Here is an 18,640-nt window from a genome sequence, read left to right as displayed (position 1 = left end):
ATTATTTCATTAAGACAAACAAGTTAGCTAAATTTAAGTGGGTGAATTTTTTTTTGTTTTAGTTGTGATCTATAAACTCACCCATTCCCCTATTTGATGCAACTTTGGCAATCTAATACTTTGGTCAAAGTCTAGATTGACAAACAGCCTTTTAAAAGTTTGATCTTGTGTCTTTAATCAATTTACTAAAAAATATTCAGCCAATTGACATGAGAGAACACAACCTTAGTCTCAAAATTTAGCAATAATTGTAAGGAACTAGTGGTCAACATCCTTACCCAACACACCAACTTCTGTTCCAATGGTCTCCACTACAAAATCTGCCGACTTGCCAACAATTCCTCCATCAAGACCTGGCCCCCAGGCTCTGATCTTCTGAGGACCCGCTTCAGGACCAATATCAATTTCAAATGGACTAAAGGAAGAGAGTGTAAAGTGAAATTGGAGCAGCAATCAGGTCTACTCCAATCAAATTCAAGGCAAGTTTATCAAAGTAAATACAGGTCACCATATACAACCCTGAGATTAATTTTCTTGCGGGCATAATAAATAAATATATAGAATAAACATAATATCAACGAAGCACATCCCAACTACGACGGTCAACCCTGTAAACCGCACCATCGAGAGATTTGTGATTTTATGTCAACACAGGCAGGAATTGTCATTGAAATTGTCAAACCTGGTTATTTTAGGCAAAAAACAAGATAGTGTTAAAACATTTCATTCCATTTTACATTCAACCAGGTTATTTCTTTTAAAGTTGTCTTAAGAATTCACATTTCCACAGCTGCTCAAATTTGGGTTTATGGTAACTGAAAGTCACCTGAGCATCAGATGAGAATAGCATGCAAGTTGAAACCAGGGCATCCGTTAGCCAAGCTAGAATCCAATCTCAAAATGTTTCCTGTTTACCACACTCATAGTTAGACTGGAAGTATGGAGGGGGATAAATTTTTGTTTGAAGCCAAAGTAGTTTTACAAGTTTGGTGCCCAGCATCACGGGAGGTTCCATTTGAACATGGAGAAATGGATTCTGTAACAGCTTCCATTCCACTGAATGTACTGTATTTCAAGTCACAATGGCACAGAACAAGTAACACGACAAGAGCGAGTGCTCCCAAATATAAAATCTGGGAATTAAATGCACCCACAATGCGGAAGACTCAGTTCTGAAGGCTGAAGCAATCGACCAATGCATCAGCTATCTGCTCTCACCTCCTAGGAATGTTATGGCCACCCCAAGTGATAGTAACGATGTGTTTTCCAGGTGTAACAGGATAGTATTCATAAGAGAAGACATCGTCTCCATCCAGAACGTTCTTTTGCTTCACAGGATGCTCCACGCCTTCTGTCAAAGGAGACAGATCAACAGAAAGAAGTTCAGTCTCACAGAAAAACACAGCACGTTTGGACAAACCAGCAAGGTTTGTTACAACACATTCTTGCCAGATAGTCATGATGATACACAGACTTTCATCTCTCCACTTGGGAACCCAAAAACGAACTGAATTACACCATTCTCAAAAAAAGACAATACTTCCCACTCAAATGCACCTACAACTAAACACAGCTGCCTTGCAAAACTAACAAAACCCAGAGGGGGAGCAACAATCTGCCACTTTACTGATCCCGATCTGCACAACCCAAGGGTTCTTTGAAAGAGCAGGAACACCAGGAAACCTTATTTCTAGAAGCCAAAGCCATAATCAAGAGGATTTGATACTGATTTGTCAGTTTCTACACTGGCTTCCTATTACAGGTTTGTGTCCTTCATTTTATTTCATCCTTTCAAGGTAAATTTAAAACTCACAGAAGCTCCACTGATTTCCCATAAAGCGTTAAATTTAATTTGTAGAAGCCTCAGAATCCAATTCTAGTCTTAAGATTGAACTTCATTTTGACATTAACTGTCAAAACCTTTGCCTCCAACAAAACTTTCATTCAGCATAACCAAGTACCATACAGTAACGTAATCCTATTAAATAGTTTCAAGGAAAATGAGAAATAACTAATAGATTGTAGTACAATGTAAAGTTAAATGGTGCTCCAGAGCTCCATTTAAAAACATCATGAAGAGATACTGTAACTCCAGACTGAAAGCAAACTTTGCCCACAGCTACCTAGCAAACCACACACCTTTGGTATTTGGAAAAAATCCAGAACACACAGGGAAAACCCACATGCAGACAGAGAGAATGCGCAGACTCTATGCAAGACAGCACCTGCGTTTCTGGCTCTACGAAGCGGCAGCTGTATCAGATGCACCACTAACCCTGCTTTGGTACTTTTCAAAACTAAAGAGGTGTCTGCCTCTACCTCATAAAATCTCATATGACCTCCAGCCTTTTACCTAATCTCCTGCTTAGTTTATCCCTCTACTGAGGAAAACCAATATTTCTATTTTCTCTGGCATTTTTGCAGTTTTTACACACATCACGTCACACTTCAATTCCCAGTAAAAAAAAACACCTTACCCAATCTTCTCCACAGAGCTACAAATTTTCCATTCTTGATCATCATTAAATCTTCACTTTATCCCCTCATGCAATCACAACTTTTCTGTCGTGAGGCTATCAGAACTGTACACTTCACAATCTCTATAGGATTAGTGTCAATGGTGGTTCATGTTCAGCACTGACCTGGTAGGGTGAGGGGTATATTTATTTACCACCTCCACAACTCTTTCAATAGTTTGAGCAGGAAAAGTCAAGTGATTCGTAAACCCCTTTATAATGAAAGAACACAAAACCGAGAGCTTACTTGGGCCTTTCACCGCTACTTTCAGGTCACCACTCCCAGCCCCTTTCGTAAAGACTTTGAAGTCAGCAACTTGGCGAATTCGCAGTCCTTTCGGTTGCAGTCCTCGCCCAGTAGCACGACAGGCACCAGGGTTACAAGCTTAAAAATAAAAAGTGTCACAGATCAAAAATACTAGGAAATAGCTACCACTTGTATATCAAACAAGTTAACAGCAATATCTGATTGAAACAAGCCCAGGAGCCCCTTTTCTATACAAGCATAATTACCTACAACCCTATAGAACTTCTATTCAACTCAGCATGGAGATGGCAGTACATCACTGATAGAAGTTTTGTTTGCAGTAAATACATTCAGGGAACTGGGATCCGGGGCAAAGATGGGAATTGAATAATGCCTTTAATGTTATTGTAAATTACAACCAAGAATTGAAATCAAAGTCACTGTGCATTGGCAAAAATCATACTGCAGATGTCATTCTGATCTGGAATTCCAGGTTAACAAAAACACTGGACTTTCAGTAGGGAAAGTGATCGACTCCGTATTTTCTTCAGAACCTTGCCTCCAGGATACTTCAAGGAATAATAAATGGTTCAGAAATTTTAAAAAGTTTCAGCTTATGACTTGGTACAGAAAGCATAATTTTGATTAATTTCTGGACAGGTGGCTGTTCCATCCAAAAATATTCAATTGTCATCTTTCTCCAAAGGAAAATACTTCCAGTCTTACAGACTTTAAAGTTGGCAGCATGCTTCTCACCATTTATCAACTTTTACAACTAGGATAACTGTTCTATTAGAAGTAGTAAACACATTACCTACCTTCACCTATATTGACAGAATATGGACTCTTGGGTATAGGTGAATCAGCAAATACTATTCGGATTGTATGATGCCCTGGGTGTGAGGGCCTGTAGCTGCACCGGTAGGTACTATTCCCCTTATCTTCCATTGTCACGTCGATGTTATGACCTTGGGGATCCACAATTACCACCTCAACATTGCCAACTCCAGCACCTTCAAGAAACACAGATGGCATATTTGTATTTTAACTTGCACTCTAAATCACCTGAAGATTCAAACAGTGATTAAAGAGCTGAAACCTTCAAGTTCAATGTGACTTTAAACATTGGTGTCAGAAGATACAGACAACTGCAAATTCCAAGCAGGAAGTTTAGAAACCTGCTCAGTAATCTCTACTCAGTTGTGCTCCCAATCTCACTAAGGCATACTAGCGGCAGCAGGGTGGCATAGTGATTAGCACAGTGCAGGCAACCCGAGTTCAGTTCCCGCCACTGCTCGTGAAGAATTGCTATGTTCTCCTTGTGACTGCGTGGTTTTCCTCTAGGTGCTCCGGTTTCCTCCCACATTCCAAAGACCAAGTAGTTGGTTGGTTAATTGGTCATTGTAAATTGTCCTTGTGATTAGTCTCCAATTAAATCTGGGGTACAGAGCACGGCAAGGCTCAAAGAGCCTAATCTGCACTGCATCTCAATAAGTATAATAGCTTAAAAGAATTTTATCCACATTCAAAACACAATATCCAGTTTCTGACTTGGGTATTATCTATCCAAGATGCTCACGTTGACCAATACAATTAAAATACAAAGGATGAGTTGAAGCATACTACTTTATGGGGGGAATAAATGAGACATGTACTTATTTGCTCCTTTGTCTTCAGATATCAGTTTACCTGCTGTGTAAATGTCAAAGTAAGTGGGCTTATTGGCAAAATTTCCTGAAGATTCCAAGCCAGGTCCTCGTGCTGTTACCTTACTGGCATCACCATGGGCCTTATCAATGTTGACTTCAAAAGGACTTTTAGATATGTGCTGCCCAGCAAATAGAACTGTAATCTGTAAAGAAACAGAGAATTATTGTAGGATTATTGTAAAGTAATCTTACAAAGTGATTGCATCACTGACTGAATGTGCTTAAGTGTCCTTTTTTACGCTGTCTGTGTTATTGTGACTCATTCCAGCAGAAATTCCTGTTCCACTCAGCCTTTAGCCTTTCAACTTTAAAGCAGATGTGATCCTTCATTATTTCCTACAACAGTTTCTTAGTGTATTACAACTTTCTTACTGTTCTGACCACAAAAATCAGTATGAATTTGGGCCAGTCAAAGCACAGGCTATCACCATGACAACCACCAACAGTTTCAGCTTCCTACACCATTTGCAAGTAATCACAATCAGGCCTCTACAAGAGAAACAAAGTGGTGCCTTATCATCTCTTCAGACTGCGGCAGGAGGGAGGGAGGGTCAGAAAGGCAAGATTAACAGAACAGCCCTGATAACAAGGTCAGTTCAGATAAATACTCCAATAAAGAGCCACAACAATAGTCACAAGTTTGGCACTCACCTTATGAGGGCCTGCAACCTTTGGCACATAAACTACAGAGTAGGTCTTGTTCTTGTCATTGTTGTTGGTCACCTTTGCCTGTTGAAATTTAAAGTATTAGAACCACAAAGTCTTCACTGATCACCTTATAGCAATATTATTTCAGAAGTGCAATATTAAAAAAGGATCTGAAAGCACATCAGAATCAGAGTCAGGTTCATTATCACTGGCATGTGTTGTGAAATCTTTTGATGTTGTATATGCTGTTATATGAACTGAAGCAGCTTTCAGGCCAACCTAGTTCTTCTCACCAGATTCGGTCACAAGAGTCACCAATTTCACATGCAATAATTGAGCAATTGTTGTGTGAATATTAGCACTAATACTAGGAAGACTCCCTTGTTCCAGAGGCTGCAATGCAGTTTTATGAATAGCTCTGGTGATAGATATTGTGTTGCCTGAACATTATTACTGAAGTGAAGCACTCATTCCATTTAGTCTTGAACCCACTTGGACTCCGATGGATGCTGACATGTAACAACTAGATTTGCACAAAAACCTCATTTTAGAGAGCAATATACCAAATTGTAATAAACAAGATTCCATGATTAAAAATACTTAAGTCAAAACAATAAGACCATAAAACATATGAGCAACTGGCCCATCAAGTCTGCTCCACGGTTCAATCATGGCTGATCCTTTTTTTTCCATCTCCTCAACCCCAGTTCCTGGCCTTCTCCCGGTAACCTTTGATGCCCTGTCCAATTAAAAACCTATCAATCTCTACCTTAAATACACCCAATGACCTGGCCTACACAGCTGCATGCGTCAACAAATTCCACAAAATCACCATCCTTTGGCTAAAGAAATTTCTCCACATCTGTTGTGAAAGGGGCTGTGCCCACTTGTCCTAGACTTCCCACCATGGGAAACATCCTTTCCACATCTACTGTCTAGGCTTTTTATCATTTGAAAGTTTTCAATGAGATCTTCCCCCCTCATCCTTCTGAATTCCAATGAGTACAGACCCAGAGCCAACAAACATTCCTCGTATAACCCTTTCATTCCTGGAATCATCCTGTGAACCTCCTCTGGACCCTCTCCAATGCCAGCTCATCTTTTCTAAGATGAGGGGCTCAAACCTGTTCACAATACTCAAGGTGAGGCCTCAGCCTTATAAAGCTTCAGCATCACATCCTTGCTCTTGTATTCTAGACCTCTTGAATTAATGCTAACATGGCATTTACCTTCCTCACCACCGACTCAACCTACAAATTAACCTTTAGGGTGTTCTGCACAAGTCCCTCTGCATCTCAGATTCCTGTAGTTTCTCCCCGTTTAGAAAATAGTTTGCACATTTATTTCAACTATCAAAGTGCATAACCATGCATTTTCCAACATTGTATTTCATTTGTCATGTTCTTGCCCATTCTCCTAATCTATTTAAGTCCTTCTGCATCCTACCTGTTTCCTCAATGCTACCCGCCCCTCCATCTGCAAGCTTGGCCACAAAGCCATCTATTCCATCATTTAAATCATTTATATACAGCATAAAAAGAGGTGGTCCCAACACCAACCCCTGCGGAACCCTACTAGTCACTGGTGCCAACCAAACAGGATCCTTTTATTCCCACTCACTGCCTCCTACCAATCAGCCAATGCTGTAACCATGTTAGTAACTTTCCTACAATACTATGGGCTCTTAACTTGGTAAGCAGCCTCGTATGGCACCTTGTCAAAGGCCTTCTGAAAGTCCAAATATACAACATCCAATCAAGCAATGAATGTTCTCTTTATGAAAGGAAAAGCACTGCCAAACTTGCAAACTATTACAATGAAGAGCAGGATAAATTTTAAAAAGTGAACCAAGCTACTGCATTTGCATTTACAGCAATAACTTGAAGTATCAAAATAATGCATTTTATGTAAATTTATTTTGAAAACAATAAACTTATCATGGCCCACTCAGAAGCTCCAGTGGCCCCTGTGAAATCCGGCATAGTCCCCGGGGGGTGGGGGGAGGGGGGGAATGGCCCATATCACTGAACTAACCAAAGGTACTTGCACAGGCCTGTATTCATTAGAATTCAGAAGAATGAGGGGAGACCTATTTGAAACCTATTGAATGTTGAAAGGCCTCACTAGAGTGGGTATGGAGAGGATGCTTCCTATGGTGGGAGAGTCTAGGACCAGAGGACACAGCCTCAGAACAGATGGGCGTCCTTTCATTATGGTGATGAGGAGGAACTTCTTTAACCGGAGAGTGCAGAATTGGTGGAGTCTGTTGCCCCTGGCAGCTGTGCAGACCAAGTTTTAAGTATATTTACGGTGGAGGTAGATAGATTCTTGATAGGTCAGGATACAGGGGGAAGGCAGGAGAATGGGGCTGAGGGGAAAATTGGATCAGCCATGATGAAATGGCAGAGCAGACTCGATGGGCCAAATGGCCTAATTCTGCTCCTACATCTCATGGTCTTGTAATATTAATAAAATATGACATAATGGCTGCAGTTACTGCAGTGGGGTCATCTCTCTGAAATGCCTAAACATGCTGTACCACTGCATCACTATCTACCACTACAACTTCCATTAAATACCTGATACTTACTCATATTTTGAAAGGAAATTTAATTCACTTCTTGGAGAGGGCACACTCTTTATTGCCACAGAATTTGCATTTATAATAGCAGTCAAAAATATATTTGTCTCAATTATTTGAAACTACTGCCTAAAAAGCTAGTTTTATTTTTAAATGTGCACTTAATACTGATACTTCTTCATGCGATTATATGCTTCAATGTTTTCTGATTTTCTACAGTGCCTATTCACACAATTACATTGTTACTGTTTCAGAATCAGGTTTAATAACACTGGCATGCCTCCATGTTTTGAAAGTCAAAGCAAGCATAGAAGATAGAGCTCATCTGGAAGTGAAGCCCTGTCGTTATCTATGTCACTTGATATCACTAAGAGGTGATAGCACTCAAGGCCTGCCAACACTGCTGAGCATTCCTCATCGATTCAAGTTTGGTCTGGAATTGCCGCTTCACACGCATGATGGCTTTCCGGAGATCATACTTGGACCTCCTGTATTTAATTTGGTTGCCAGACCTGAATTGTCAAGGATCTGGCCTCAGCAGATTGAAGATCTCATGGTTCATCCAGGGCTTCCAGACAAATCAGTGACAACTGAGCAGGTTTCTTCAAACAAGCCCGACTGAAGTCCCCAACAACAATTTGAATGGCGTCAGACTAGGCTGTTTCTCGTCTGCTGATGGTGGCATTCAATCCCTCGCGTGCCTGCATTAACATCAGCATTTGGTGCGGTCAAGATCATGGAGAAGAACTCTTTTGGCAAGTGGAACTGTCAGCACTTAATCATTAGATGTTTCAGATCGGGTGAGTAACCAAGAGTTTCATCAGACACAGGCCCCACCTTTTGCCTTCTCTGAATCAGTAGTCCAGTCCATTTGGTGTATACAGAAGTCTTCAGGTCTTACTAACATACCTGGTGAGCCACGTCATCACAAAACACAGAAGGCTGCAATTCTTCAATTTCCTCTGATTCAGTAATCCTTGGGTCCTCAATCTTGTTCTCCAGTGACTGTACATTTGGTAACAAGATGCTGGGTAGAGGAAGTTTCATACCTTGGCATTTCAGTCTGGCTTGGAATCCTCTCCTCCCTCCCTCTCGGCTGTGGCGGTGCACCTTCATCCTCTTCGTGGTGCTATACCAGCATGTTTGACAGCTAAGTCTGCTAAGTTCTTCAGAAAATCGTGAGGTCACTAGCTCGTTAAGATGGTTCAAAAGTATGTTAAAGGGAAACTACAGGCTGCAGAAGTACACTGGAACTTTGGTAAACTGCTTGCAATGCTGCCGTGTTTCACCAGCACCAACTTGTAGGTGGGAATTAGCGCTGGAATTCAAAGATTCACCTGCCAATTTTTGGTACAAAATAGCAGCCTTCTGAGAATGTCTACGCCCATCCTCAGTGAGATCAAGAGCAAGTGGTAGTCCTAATGAAACCAAAAACAGCAACTAGCGGGGTATATGCCGAAGTTTTCCCGTATGGAGAAACCTGGAATTAATGGGCATTGTTTCAGATCAAGACTGAAGAATTAGAAGGACGCGACTTATTTTTTTTTAAAAAAATGCCATACCAGACCACTACAGAGGTTGAATTATTAAATGTACTGAAAATATTGTTAGTGAAAACAGGTAGGAGAGTGCAAAACCAAAATAATTTGAAAATGGCACTACAATTTCAATAAGCCTTTGCAACATTTACTAGCTCAATCACTGGACAGAGATTTCATTTACCTCTTCTCGTTGACCTTCTGGGTCATCCACAAAGACCATCACTTCACCCTGGCCAGCACTGATGGTTTCAACAGTGAACACTGCGGGACGCATCACGACGTTACCCACAGCTTCGATTCCTATGGATACATTAAGTGTCAATAAATAACTGCATTGAAATATATTTTTATAGCAAATTTTTTTTTATTGCAAACACCAAATCTGGGTTAAGACTGTGGGATAAAACAATAAGAGTTTGCACTTTCAAACTGAACACCCACAGAAGCTGTTAATGTGCTTGAGATTTAGACCTACCTGGACCATATGCCCTTGCTTTCTTGGGATTCAGTTTGGGTTTTAAGGGGGCTCCAGGCTTCAGTTTAGCCTTGGGGAACTGTGACAGATAGGTCATTACAGACTGCTCATCCACATCTTGGTCTATGATTTCTTCTGGAGCAATGACCTGGAAGATAAATTAGACAGTTACATTTCAATTCACCCTCGAACCGGCAGCAAAACTTGGTTGTAATTATAAACACTAATTGTTCAAGGCAAATCTACACCATTGACTTTTAAGAAAGAATGTTCACATTTCCAGTAGGATTTCTTGTTTTCATTTACCCATCACTGTACAGGTTCCAAAAATAAACATTTAAATCAAAGGCACGAGGTTAAAACAAAATGCATTTAAAAGTACTTAGCCCTGAAGGGTCTCGGCCTGATACACCATACATCTACTCTTTTCTCACAGATGCTGCCTGACCTGCTGAGTTTCTCCAGCACTTTTTGTGTTGTTTTGGATTTCCAGAATCAGCAGATTTTCTCATATTTGTGCTTTTGTTTTGGTTCTATTTCTGTATAATTCTATTAAATGGCCCCCAGTACGATCGGATTCTTGACCTCAGAATATACCTACTTATGAAATTGCACCATAATGTTTAGCTGCACTGTACTCTGTAGCCATTACACTTTATTCTGCATTATTGTTTTATCTAGTTCTGTCTCAAGTCACTGCGTCACATCTGATGTCCATTCTATCTTAGTACATTACAGAAAGCAATTCCACTTCCAAACTGGAGCTACTTTCCAAACAGTATTTTAGCTTACTGGTTACAACTTGGTGATACAAAATGTTATCAAAAACTCCCGGATCATTTTACTACAAAATCTGTAAAATTCTCCATACAAAGTGTGACCAGGAACAAAGTGAAAGTTGAATCAGCAATATCATTATCCTTCAAAAACTGAAATGCGTTTTGCTCAGGCACTCAGCTTCCAGTAATATTTCCAGACAGAGTAGAAAGAGGGAAAATAACAGGACCCTTTCCCTGTTGTGTAACCACCAGGCTAAATATTCATGCTATGACAGGAACATTGAGCTCCGCTTCAGAATTTATGGAATTCCAATACTGCTGTGTTGTTTTTTTTTTTAAAAGTACTCAAAAACCCATTTTTATCTTCTGCAAAAAGGATGTGAATTTCAGCCTGCACAGACTGTAACATTTATGAATGGCCTTTCCACAAAACTACGTTCATACTGAAGTAAAAGCTGGTTCATCGTTACTAAAACAAGGGACAGCTCAATTACAGTGAAGTCTAACTTTAAGCATCTGACAAAGTAGTAGATAGGCAAACCCTTTTAGCTGACTTTATTCTTAAGCTGCATTAGTTGAGTTGTCTTAATGAGTAAAGTTAATGACGCAAATATTAAACTACAGAATTACAGAAAATAATCTCAGTTCATACATTCAGAAAAAGATGCACCACATTGCATAACATAATTTAAACAAAACTTATGTTGCTCAGCTCCCTGCACTGCCCCCACCAACCGCCCCAAACCCCACCCTGAGGGAATGACTCATTTGGCCAGCGCAAGTTCAAGTGGTGTATCATACTAAGGGCAAAATATACAATCTGAAAAATGAATGGAAAAAGAAACCATTGTTTCAGCACTGCTGATTTATACCTGCACCATGTCACTAAGCACAGGAGTGCTTCAGTTATTTTCAGTTTAATTTCAGTTATTTTACTGGTGAAATACACTACTGGATCAATATCCAAACTGGAAGGCAGCCAATGAAGGCTGTAAAAGTTCTTAGCTCAGATTCAGAAAGCCTCTGTGAATAGCTTCAATACAAAAACAGAAATTTTGTTTAAAACAAATGATACTTCATAAACTGTAAGGTCTGGAGTTTTTGTCTGAAAAGGCACCAAATTGAAGATGGGATGCAAACACTGCCAATTGTCATCCGTTTAACTACTTCACTGAAGTCTGCAATATTGAAGACAATTAACTTTAACTTTCCTATTTAAAAACACAGAAACTAGAGTGTTTTAATATCTGATATTAAGCAGCAAACTTTAAGGCACATCTTCAACGGCTTGGTTAAGGGAAGGCAAGGCAAAATCCACTCCTGTCATTCATCTTTCAATCCTCAAGGCTCACGTTTCGATTGGTTTTCCAACTGGGAATTAACGTTTCATATAATCTCACTTCCACCCTTTTGCTTTTCCCTGCTCCCAACACCCTTGTCATTTAGTCTCCTCTACTCGGCTCCCCATGAGAACTTTTATATTCTGTTCCTTCATAATCTTTTGCACCTCGAAACTTCTGATCTGCCTAGCTCTGCTCAAAAAGACTAGACCCAAAATATTAAGTAATTATGCTCATTCCAAGTAATTCCCAAGTAAATGACTCTACACTAGAAACGGATACAAAGTTAATTAACAAAAAGGTGTTAACTTACCTGTGGTACTCCAAGCCAGTCATCTGCCTGTTGCATAGCTTCTCGTGCATTTTCCACTGGTTTACTAGTGTCCCAAATTTCCCAGTCAGGGCACAAGCCTGAAACCCAGCAAATCATTAGAGCATTATTGACACCATCATATATTCAGACATAATGTTACATCAGTATGTGTATAAAGCAAAATTCCTATACCTAGAACTGGCACTAGAAATAATTTGAAAATCATTATACAAGTCATCTCTTGAAAGCTGCCAACAAGCTGACAACAAAATCATTGGATTATTTCAAAGAAAGAATTAAATCATACCCTTACCCCAAAGTCACTAATAAAAGGTCAAATGTAAAATAAAGTTAAGACCCAAAATTTAAAGATAAGACTCGTTTCGATGGCCTGTGGCAATGCAGGAAAGAAACACTGCCATCAGGAATCAAAAATCCATCCCCATGATGTTAAGTACTGATGGTCCGTAGAAGTATTCAGGGCAGTTTCTGCCACATTTCTGGACTGGTAGTTTAACTTCCCACTGAAGGATGAATAAAGGAGAACTAGACATTTCCCACATTTTTCACTTAGTTGAAAGAACTACTGCCCAATGTCAGAAACAATCAGTTCAACAGCTATATCCATACCAGGCACTGTTATGCCAAAGATTGCACACTTGTCTTCAAATAAGACTTGTCGAGCTGCTTACCCGGGGCACAGCTATCAACAAGGGCACCCAGGGCTTTTCCATCTTTCCAGTCTTTGCTGAAGTTGGTGATTGGCAAATCAGGTAGCTTGTTCTGAATCCATCCCAGTAGTCTTTGTTTGGGTGTCTGATTCTTTACATCATCCGCTCCTTCATCATCCCAAACTGGCATAGAAATGGAGTAATGAAGAATCAAAGTCCATATCAGTCCGAGAATGAGTTTCAGATTCCCATCCACAATTGCTTTGCTATCTGAAAAACAAAACAAAAAATTCATTAGTTGGTGTAAGGACAGTGGAGGAAAAAACTTGTATAACAAAGCCATTTCTTAATTTCTATTCCACAAAATGTTGATCAAAAATACTCCACAAGAGGTTTTGCAGATTCTGCAAATCCAGAGTAACACAAAATGCTGGAGGAACTGTGCAGGTCAGGCAGCATCTATGGAGGGGGAAAAGACAGTCCGAACCGTCGACTCTTTATTCCCTCCATAGATGCAGCCTAACCTGCCATTTGTGTGTAATCCATAAATGACCTTGTTGCTGATATCTGATTGCAGATAATACAAATATTGAACTATTATACAGCCACATTATGGATACTTAACAGATCTTTTCCTTTAAAAAAAAACAAACTCATTAACTTAAGTTTCCTAAGTATCGTGGTGAAATTTAAACCTCATTCAGGCCTCCAGATGATTTAAGCACTACACAATTATGTCTAACTTATACAGTAGTACTTTAATGCCAAAAGTAATCACAGCCACCCCCATTACAAAGTGCTATTTCAGCACAGGAATTAAGAATATTAAAAAAAGACCAATAAACTCAGCTTGAATACAGTGGATCCTGGTTAATTGAGACACATTGGGACCAGCACATTATGGCCCAATTAAGCGCTACCCTGATTGGCCGTCATGAAATGAGTAACAAAACATGTATTTAAATGAAATATAGAACAATATTACTACAGTACCGTAAAATTCTAGTTCCTAATACTTATGGATGGAGGAATTTATTCACATAGTGTTCTTTTGACTGATCAACAGACACCTAGTGCAGATAATGAACTGTCTTCCTACAATGCTGCTGATGATCGCATCCTCCAAATCTTCATTTTCATTGTAATATTCAAGATGATTGTTGCTACCTTCAAATGTTTCGAAGCTCCTAACTCCTAAATTGTCTCTTCACTCCCAGCCATTTCTGGCATCTCCAAGCCTGAATGCCTGAAGCTGCAATGAGCAGAACAGTTCTGACAAGTAACACACATAAAACGCTGGAGGAACTCAGCAGGCCAGGCAGCGTCTATGGGAAAAGGTACAGTCGACATTCTGGGCCGAGACCCTTTACGTGTTACTTGGATTTCCAGCATGTGCCTGAAGAACAGATTTGAATTGCCTTACTGCTCATTACTGTTATAATAATGACTAGCCACTGCTTTCTGAACTCAAACACGATTGCTTGAAGCATTGCGTGGGTCTCCAATGACCACACTATTGCATGTGATCGATTCCTTACCTAAAGCCCCAAGATGCTATGTACAGGAACAAGCAACATCAGTTTCGGTTTAAGAAATTAATACTTGATACGATAAAAGGTTATTTTGGGAGATAGCCATGTACAGAGGTGAAATATAATACAATTGGCATAGTCGTAATATTAACAGGTGCATTTACTCTTGTTTGATATGGCAGTAAACTAACATTTGGAAGAATACAATGCACCACATTTGCAAATATTTAAAAGGAAGCCCTAGAGTCGAAGTATTAAGCATAACTATACTATACACAACTTGTATCATTGTTCAAAAGCAGCACAGTTGGCATTTCTTACTTTGCATCTGAAACCAAACTAAATCTGTAGCTTCATGTAAAGCACAACAAAATGTTGCTATCATGTTTAGTGTTCTATAGATGAGGTAGGTATTTATCATCAAAATTTTCCATGGTCTCCAAATAACTTTGAAGCAAATACTCTACTACTGCATCCCAAACCTTCACCCATCTTTTAAAACTTGCACCCAATGCAAAATGACGATAAAGCCATTTTATCGGGTACACGATGGGCCTTCGGTACACTTTAAGGCTCACCGCTGTTTCAACAGCAAAATACGTTCAAATCAGTTTGCAGTTGGAAAGATGTCCTCTGGTGATATCATCCTCCCTCTTGGCATGTTATGCAACAGGAAATGCTTTTGAACCAAGCTTTTGTTTATTGCCATTGCAACATTTTACTTCTTCCAAGGATATTTGACTCAGTGACAACAGGAGATGAAGATTACTGAGTGTTTATTAGAATAGTAATCACCCCATGGTCAGATTAAGGTTGGTGTGACTCAATGATGGTGCTATTCATTTGATATGTAACCAAAATTTGTCAACCAATTAATTCCTCACCATTATATGAAAGCTCGCTCATTCCGTTAAGTGCCATGTCGTATGACTTGGGCGATCATGGTCGTTCAAAGAACCATGATCGCTCGTGGCAAATTTTCTACAGTAGTTTGCTTTTGCCTTCTTCTGGGCAGTGTCTTTACAAGATGGGTAACCCCAGCCGTTATCAATACTCTTCAGAGATTGTTATATGCATCAATGGCTTTTACAACCATCCACCACCTGTTCCCATGGCTTCACACAGCCCTGATCAAGGGGCTAAGCAGGTGCTACACCTTGCCCAAGGGTGACCTGCAGACTAGCAGAGGGAAGAAGCACCGTGCACCTCCTTTGGAGGAGTTGAATCTCCACCCTACAAGACAGCACATCTCCTAAAAAGGAAATGAAGTCATTCACCACAGATCTGGCAGTGATATCTGGGCCTGTTACAACTGATCCAAGGAGGAGCTTTTGCGAAAACCAGGTGTGGCTGCTTCATGTTTCACAGAAGCTGAATACTACCTGTAAAATAAACAATTAACCAGCCTTCACATCTGACATTCAGCGTTCATTTGGACCAAAAGCTGATCAAGAGCAAACTTAATGTACAAACGTAGTAACTGTAAAGGATCTGGAGGACAGCTTGAACAATAATTATCAATTCAAGATTACTTAAAAACAGCACTACAAATTTTGGATCATCACTGCACAGTAAGAATGAGGAGCTTGTTCAATGGGCACATACATGGGGTTCTGGATAGCTTGCCCTATTTGCGACAGGAAAAGGATGGTAGGGTGAAGGAGCTATGGTTGGCAAGAGATGGGGGACATCTTATCAAGAGGGACAAAGAAGCATACTTCAGATTTAGAAGGACAGAAAACAGGGCACTTTGGGAGCTTCAAGGTAGCCAGGAAGAAACTTAAGGGGTACAGGAGAGTTGGCACGGCACACGAGGAAGCCTTGGCAAGTAGGATTAAGAACACCCAAGGAGTTCTACACACACATGAACAACAGGAAGTGGACTTGAGTGAGGGCAGGCCTGATCAGGGATAAGATGAAATGCACCTGGAATTGGAGGTGGTAGGAGAGGTCCTTAATGAATATTTTGCTTTATTATTTGGCCTTGAAAGGGACCTCAACAAATGTGAGATCAACTTAGAACGGTTTAGTAAGCTGGAACACGTTGATGTGAAGGAAGAGCAGGTGCTGAAAATTTGGAAAATCATTAGGATAGTGGGCCCAGATTACTACAGGAAATGAGGGAAGATACTACTTTGCTAATGATCTTTGTATCCTCACTGGCCACAGGAACAGTACCAGAAGATTGGAGGGTGGCAAATGAGCTCTTCTCTTTGGAGCAAGAGATGTGACTTGATAGAGGTGTACATGAGACAGAGTGAACAGCCAGAGGCATTTTCCCTAGGGTGTAACAGAGGAGGGCATAATTTTAAGCGTGATTGAAAGAACATATAGGAGGGATGCAAGAGGTAGTTTTTTTTAAAAAAGAAAACAGTGAAGGGCACATGGAACACGCACCTAGCGGTGATGGTAGAGGCACAAAGATATTTAAGAGACTCTTAGATAGGTACAGAGAAGAAAGAAAAAATACAGGGCCAAAAAGGAGGGAAGCATTAGATTGATCTTGGAGTAGGCTACAAGGTTAGCATAACATGGGCTGAAGGATCCGTGCTGTACTGTTCTGTGTTCACTGAAGAAAAACTGTTCAAAAACAAAAGGGCAATAGGAGTCTCAACAGCAAGACTGCTGATCACTGGCTCTCCTCCTGCTCAAAGATTTAGTGGCATTTTAACTTCCTAAATAACCTAAAAACCGATATACAAGTTATTAATGTTAAGCTCTTCACAGCCACCTCAAATCAAAACAAGATGTGAATATTCACATGGTCCTAGGAAGTAGAATCTTACTCCAGTGCTTGAATTACAAACTTCAAGTCCATGGCAAATGTTCAATGGAGTAGACAAGGATCTGGGATCATCAAGAAATTCATGCAGCTCCTGCAGTCCGTAGTGGGACAGGCAGATCCGAAAGTCGGTGAATGACATCGTAAGCTGCACCAGCTCTTGCAGGAGCTCAGATTATATTTCAGCCTTGTAACTGAGACATTACCTCAAGCATCAACTCAATATTTCAGCATTTAATGAATGTAGATTCGAGTACAGAGCATTAAAATTCTGGGCGCAATTTATGGCACAAAATTTCAAATCTTGAATCATGAATGCCAAGATGAAGGGAGTGATATGCAGAGCAAACGTGGAAGGTCATGGCTAGTCCAGCATTCAAGCATGGCATTCACGCAGAGACACCCTTCTGTTTTTCCACACTTTAAACAGTCCAATAACAAACTGAATCTGATCAAATTTGGAATGCAAGAGAGAACAGGGAGGGTGATTGAGTAGTTAGTCTAATGTCCCATTGGGGAAAAGCTGGAATCTATTAAGTTAGTTGTAGGATATTTAGAGAGACATGAGGCTTCAGAGCTGCGTGTCAGACATGACTATAGGCAGCCCTGGGGCCCTACAGGGGACTGTATTGGCTCCCTTCCTGTTTACCCTGTATACGTCGGACTTTAGATACAACACTGAGTCATGTCATCTGCAGAAATTCTGATAACTCAGCAATAAGACAGGAGGATGAATAAGGGGCCCTGGTGGAGGACCTTGTCAAATTGTGCAAGCTGAATCATCTGCAGCTCAACAATCGGCAAGACAAAAGGAGATGGTGATGGACTTTAGGAAGACCAAGCCTGCATTGTCCCGTTACTATTGATGGTGAGGATATGGATGTGGTGTGGTACTACAAGCACCTGGGGTGGGGGAGGTGGGGGGCCCTGGATGACAGACTTGAGTGGAGCACAGAGACAGTTGCCTCTACTTCCTGAGGAGACCGAGACCCTTCGGAGTAAGCCGGCCTCTCCTTCACATGTTCCACAAGTCTGTTATCACCAGTACACTCTTCTATGCTGTGGTGTGCTGGGGCAATGACATCAACCTGGGTGATGCCACCAGCCTCAATAAACGGATTAGAAAGGCTGGCTCTGTTATAGGAGTCAAACTGGACATACTGGAGGCTGTGTTAGAACAAAGAACCCTCTGGAAAATCCTGGCAATTCTGGACAACGTTTCTCACCCTCTGCATGCCACCTTGGCTGAGCAAAGGAGCACTTTTAGTGATAGATTAAGACAACTACGCTGCTCCAAGAGAACACTATGAGGTCATTTTTACCCTCGGCCATTAGACTCTAATGAGCCAAGAAAGTGATGACTCCCTCCTGTTGGAATGTTTGTGGTAACTTATTTTTATTCTTTCTACTTCTAATATTTATATCTGTGCACGCACAATGCTTCTGTGACACTGTAATTTCCTTTGGGATCAATAAAGTATTTAAAAACAGAAAATGCCTCGTGGC

At 40.5% G+C, this 18,640-nt stretch overlaps 1 protein-coding gene across 2 annotated transcripts in view; it reads right to left on the bottom strand.

Annotated features, from left to right (window-relative positions):
* flnbl (filamin B, like) overlaps positions 1–18,640 on the bottom strand; it is a 128,670-nt gene that overhangs the window by 72,539 nt on the left and 37,491 nt on the right. For both annotated transcript variants that reach the window (XM_059944210.1, XM_059944209.1), the window contains exons 2-11: positions 12,842–13,090; positions 12,150–12,247; positions 9,718–9,865; positions 9,424–9,542; positions 5,124–5,201; positions 4,453–4,615; positions 3,582–3,776; positions 2,764–2,901; positions 1,219–1,351; positions 279–415 (exon numbers count right to left, since the gene is read on the bottom strand). In XM_059944210.1, coding sequence (XP_059800193.1) covers positions 279–415; positions 1,219–1,351; positions 2,764–2,901; positions 3,582–3,776; positions 4,453–4,615; positions 5,124–5,201; positions 9,424–9,542; positions 9,718–9,865; positions 12,150–12,247; positions 12,842–13,090 — 1,458 coding nt within the window. The remainder of the gene's footprint in view (positions 1–278; positions 416–1,218; positions 1,352–2,763; positions 2,902–3,581; positions 3,777–4,452; positions 4,616–5,123; positions 5,202–9,423; positions 9,543–9,717; positions 9,866–12,149; positions 12,248–12,841; positions 13,091–18,640) is intronic.

Source organism: Hypanus sabinus, chromosome 19 (assembly GCF_030144855.1).
Source record: "Hypanus sabinus isolate sHypSab1 chromosome 19, sHypSab1.hap1, whole genome shotgun sequence".
Classification (NCBI taxonomy): domain Eukaryota; kingdom Metazoa; phylum Chordata; class Chondrichthyes; order Myliobatiformes; family Dasyatidae; genus Hypanus; species Hypanus sabinus.
This window is presented reverse-complemented; position numbering and strand designations above follow the sequence as displayed.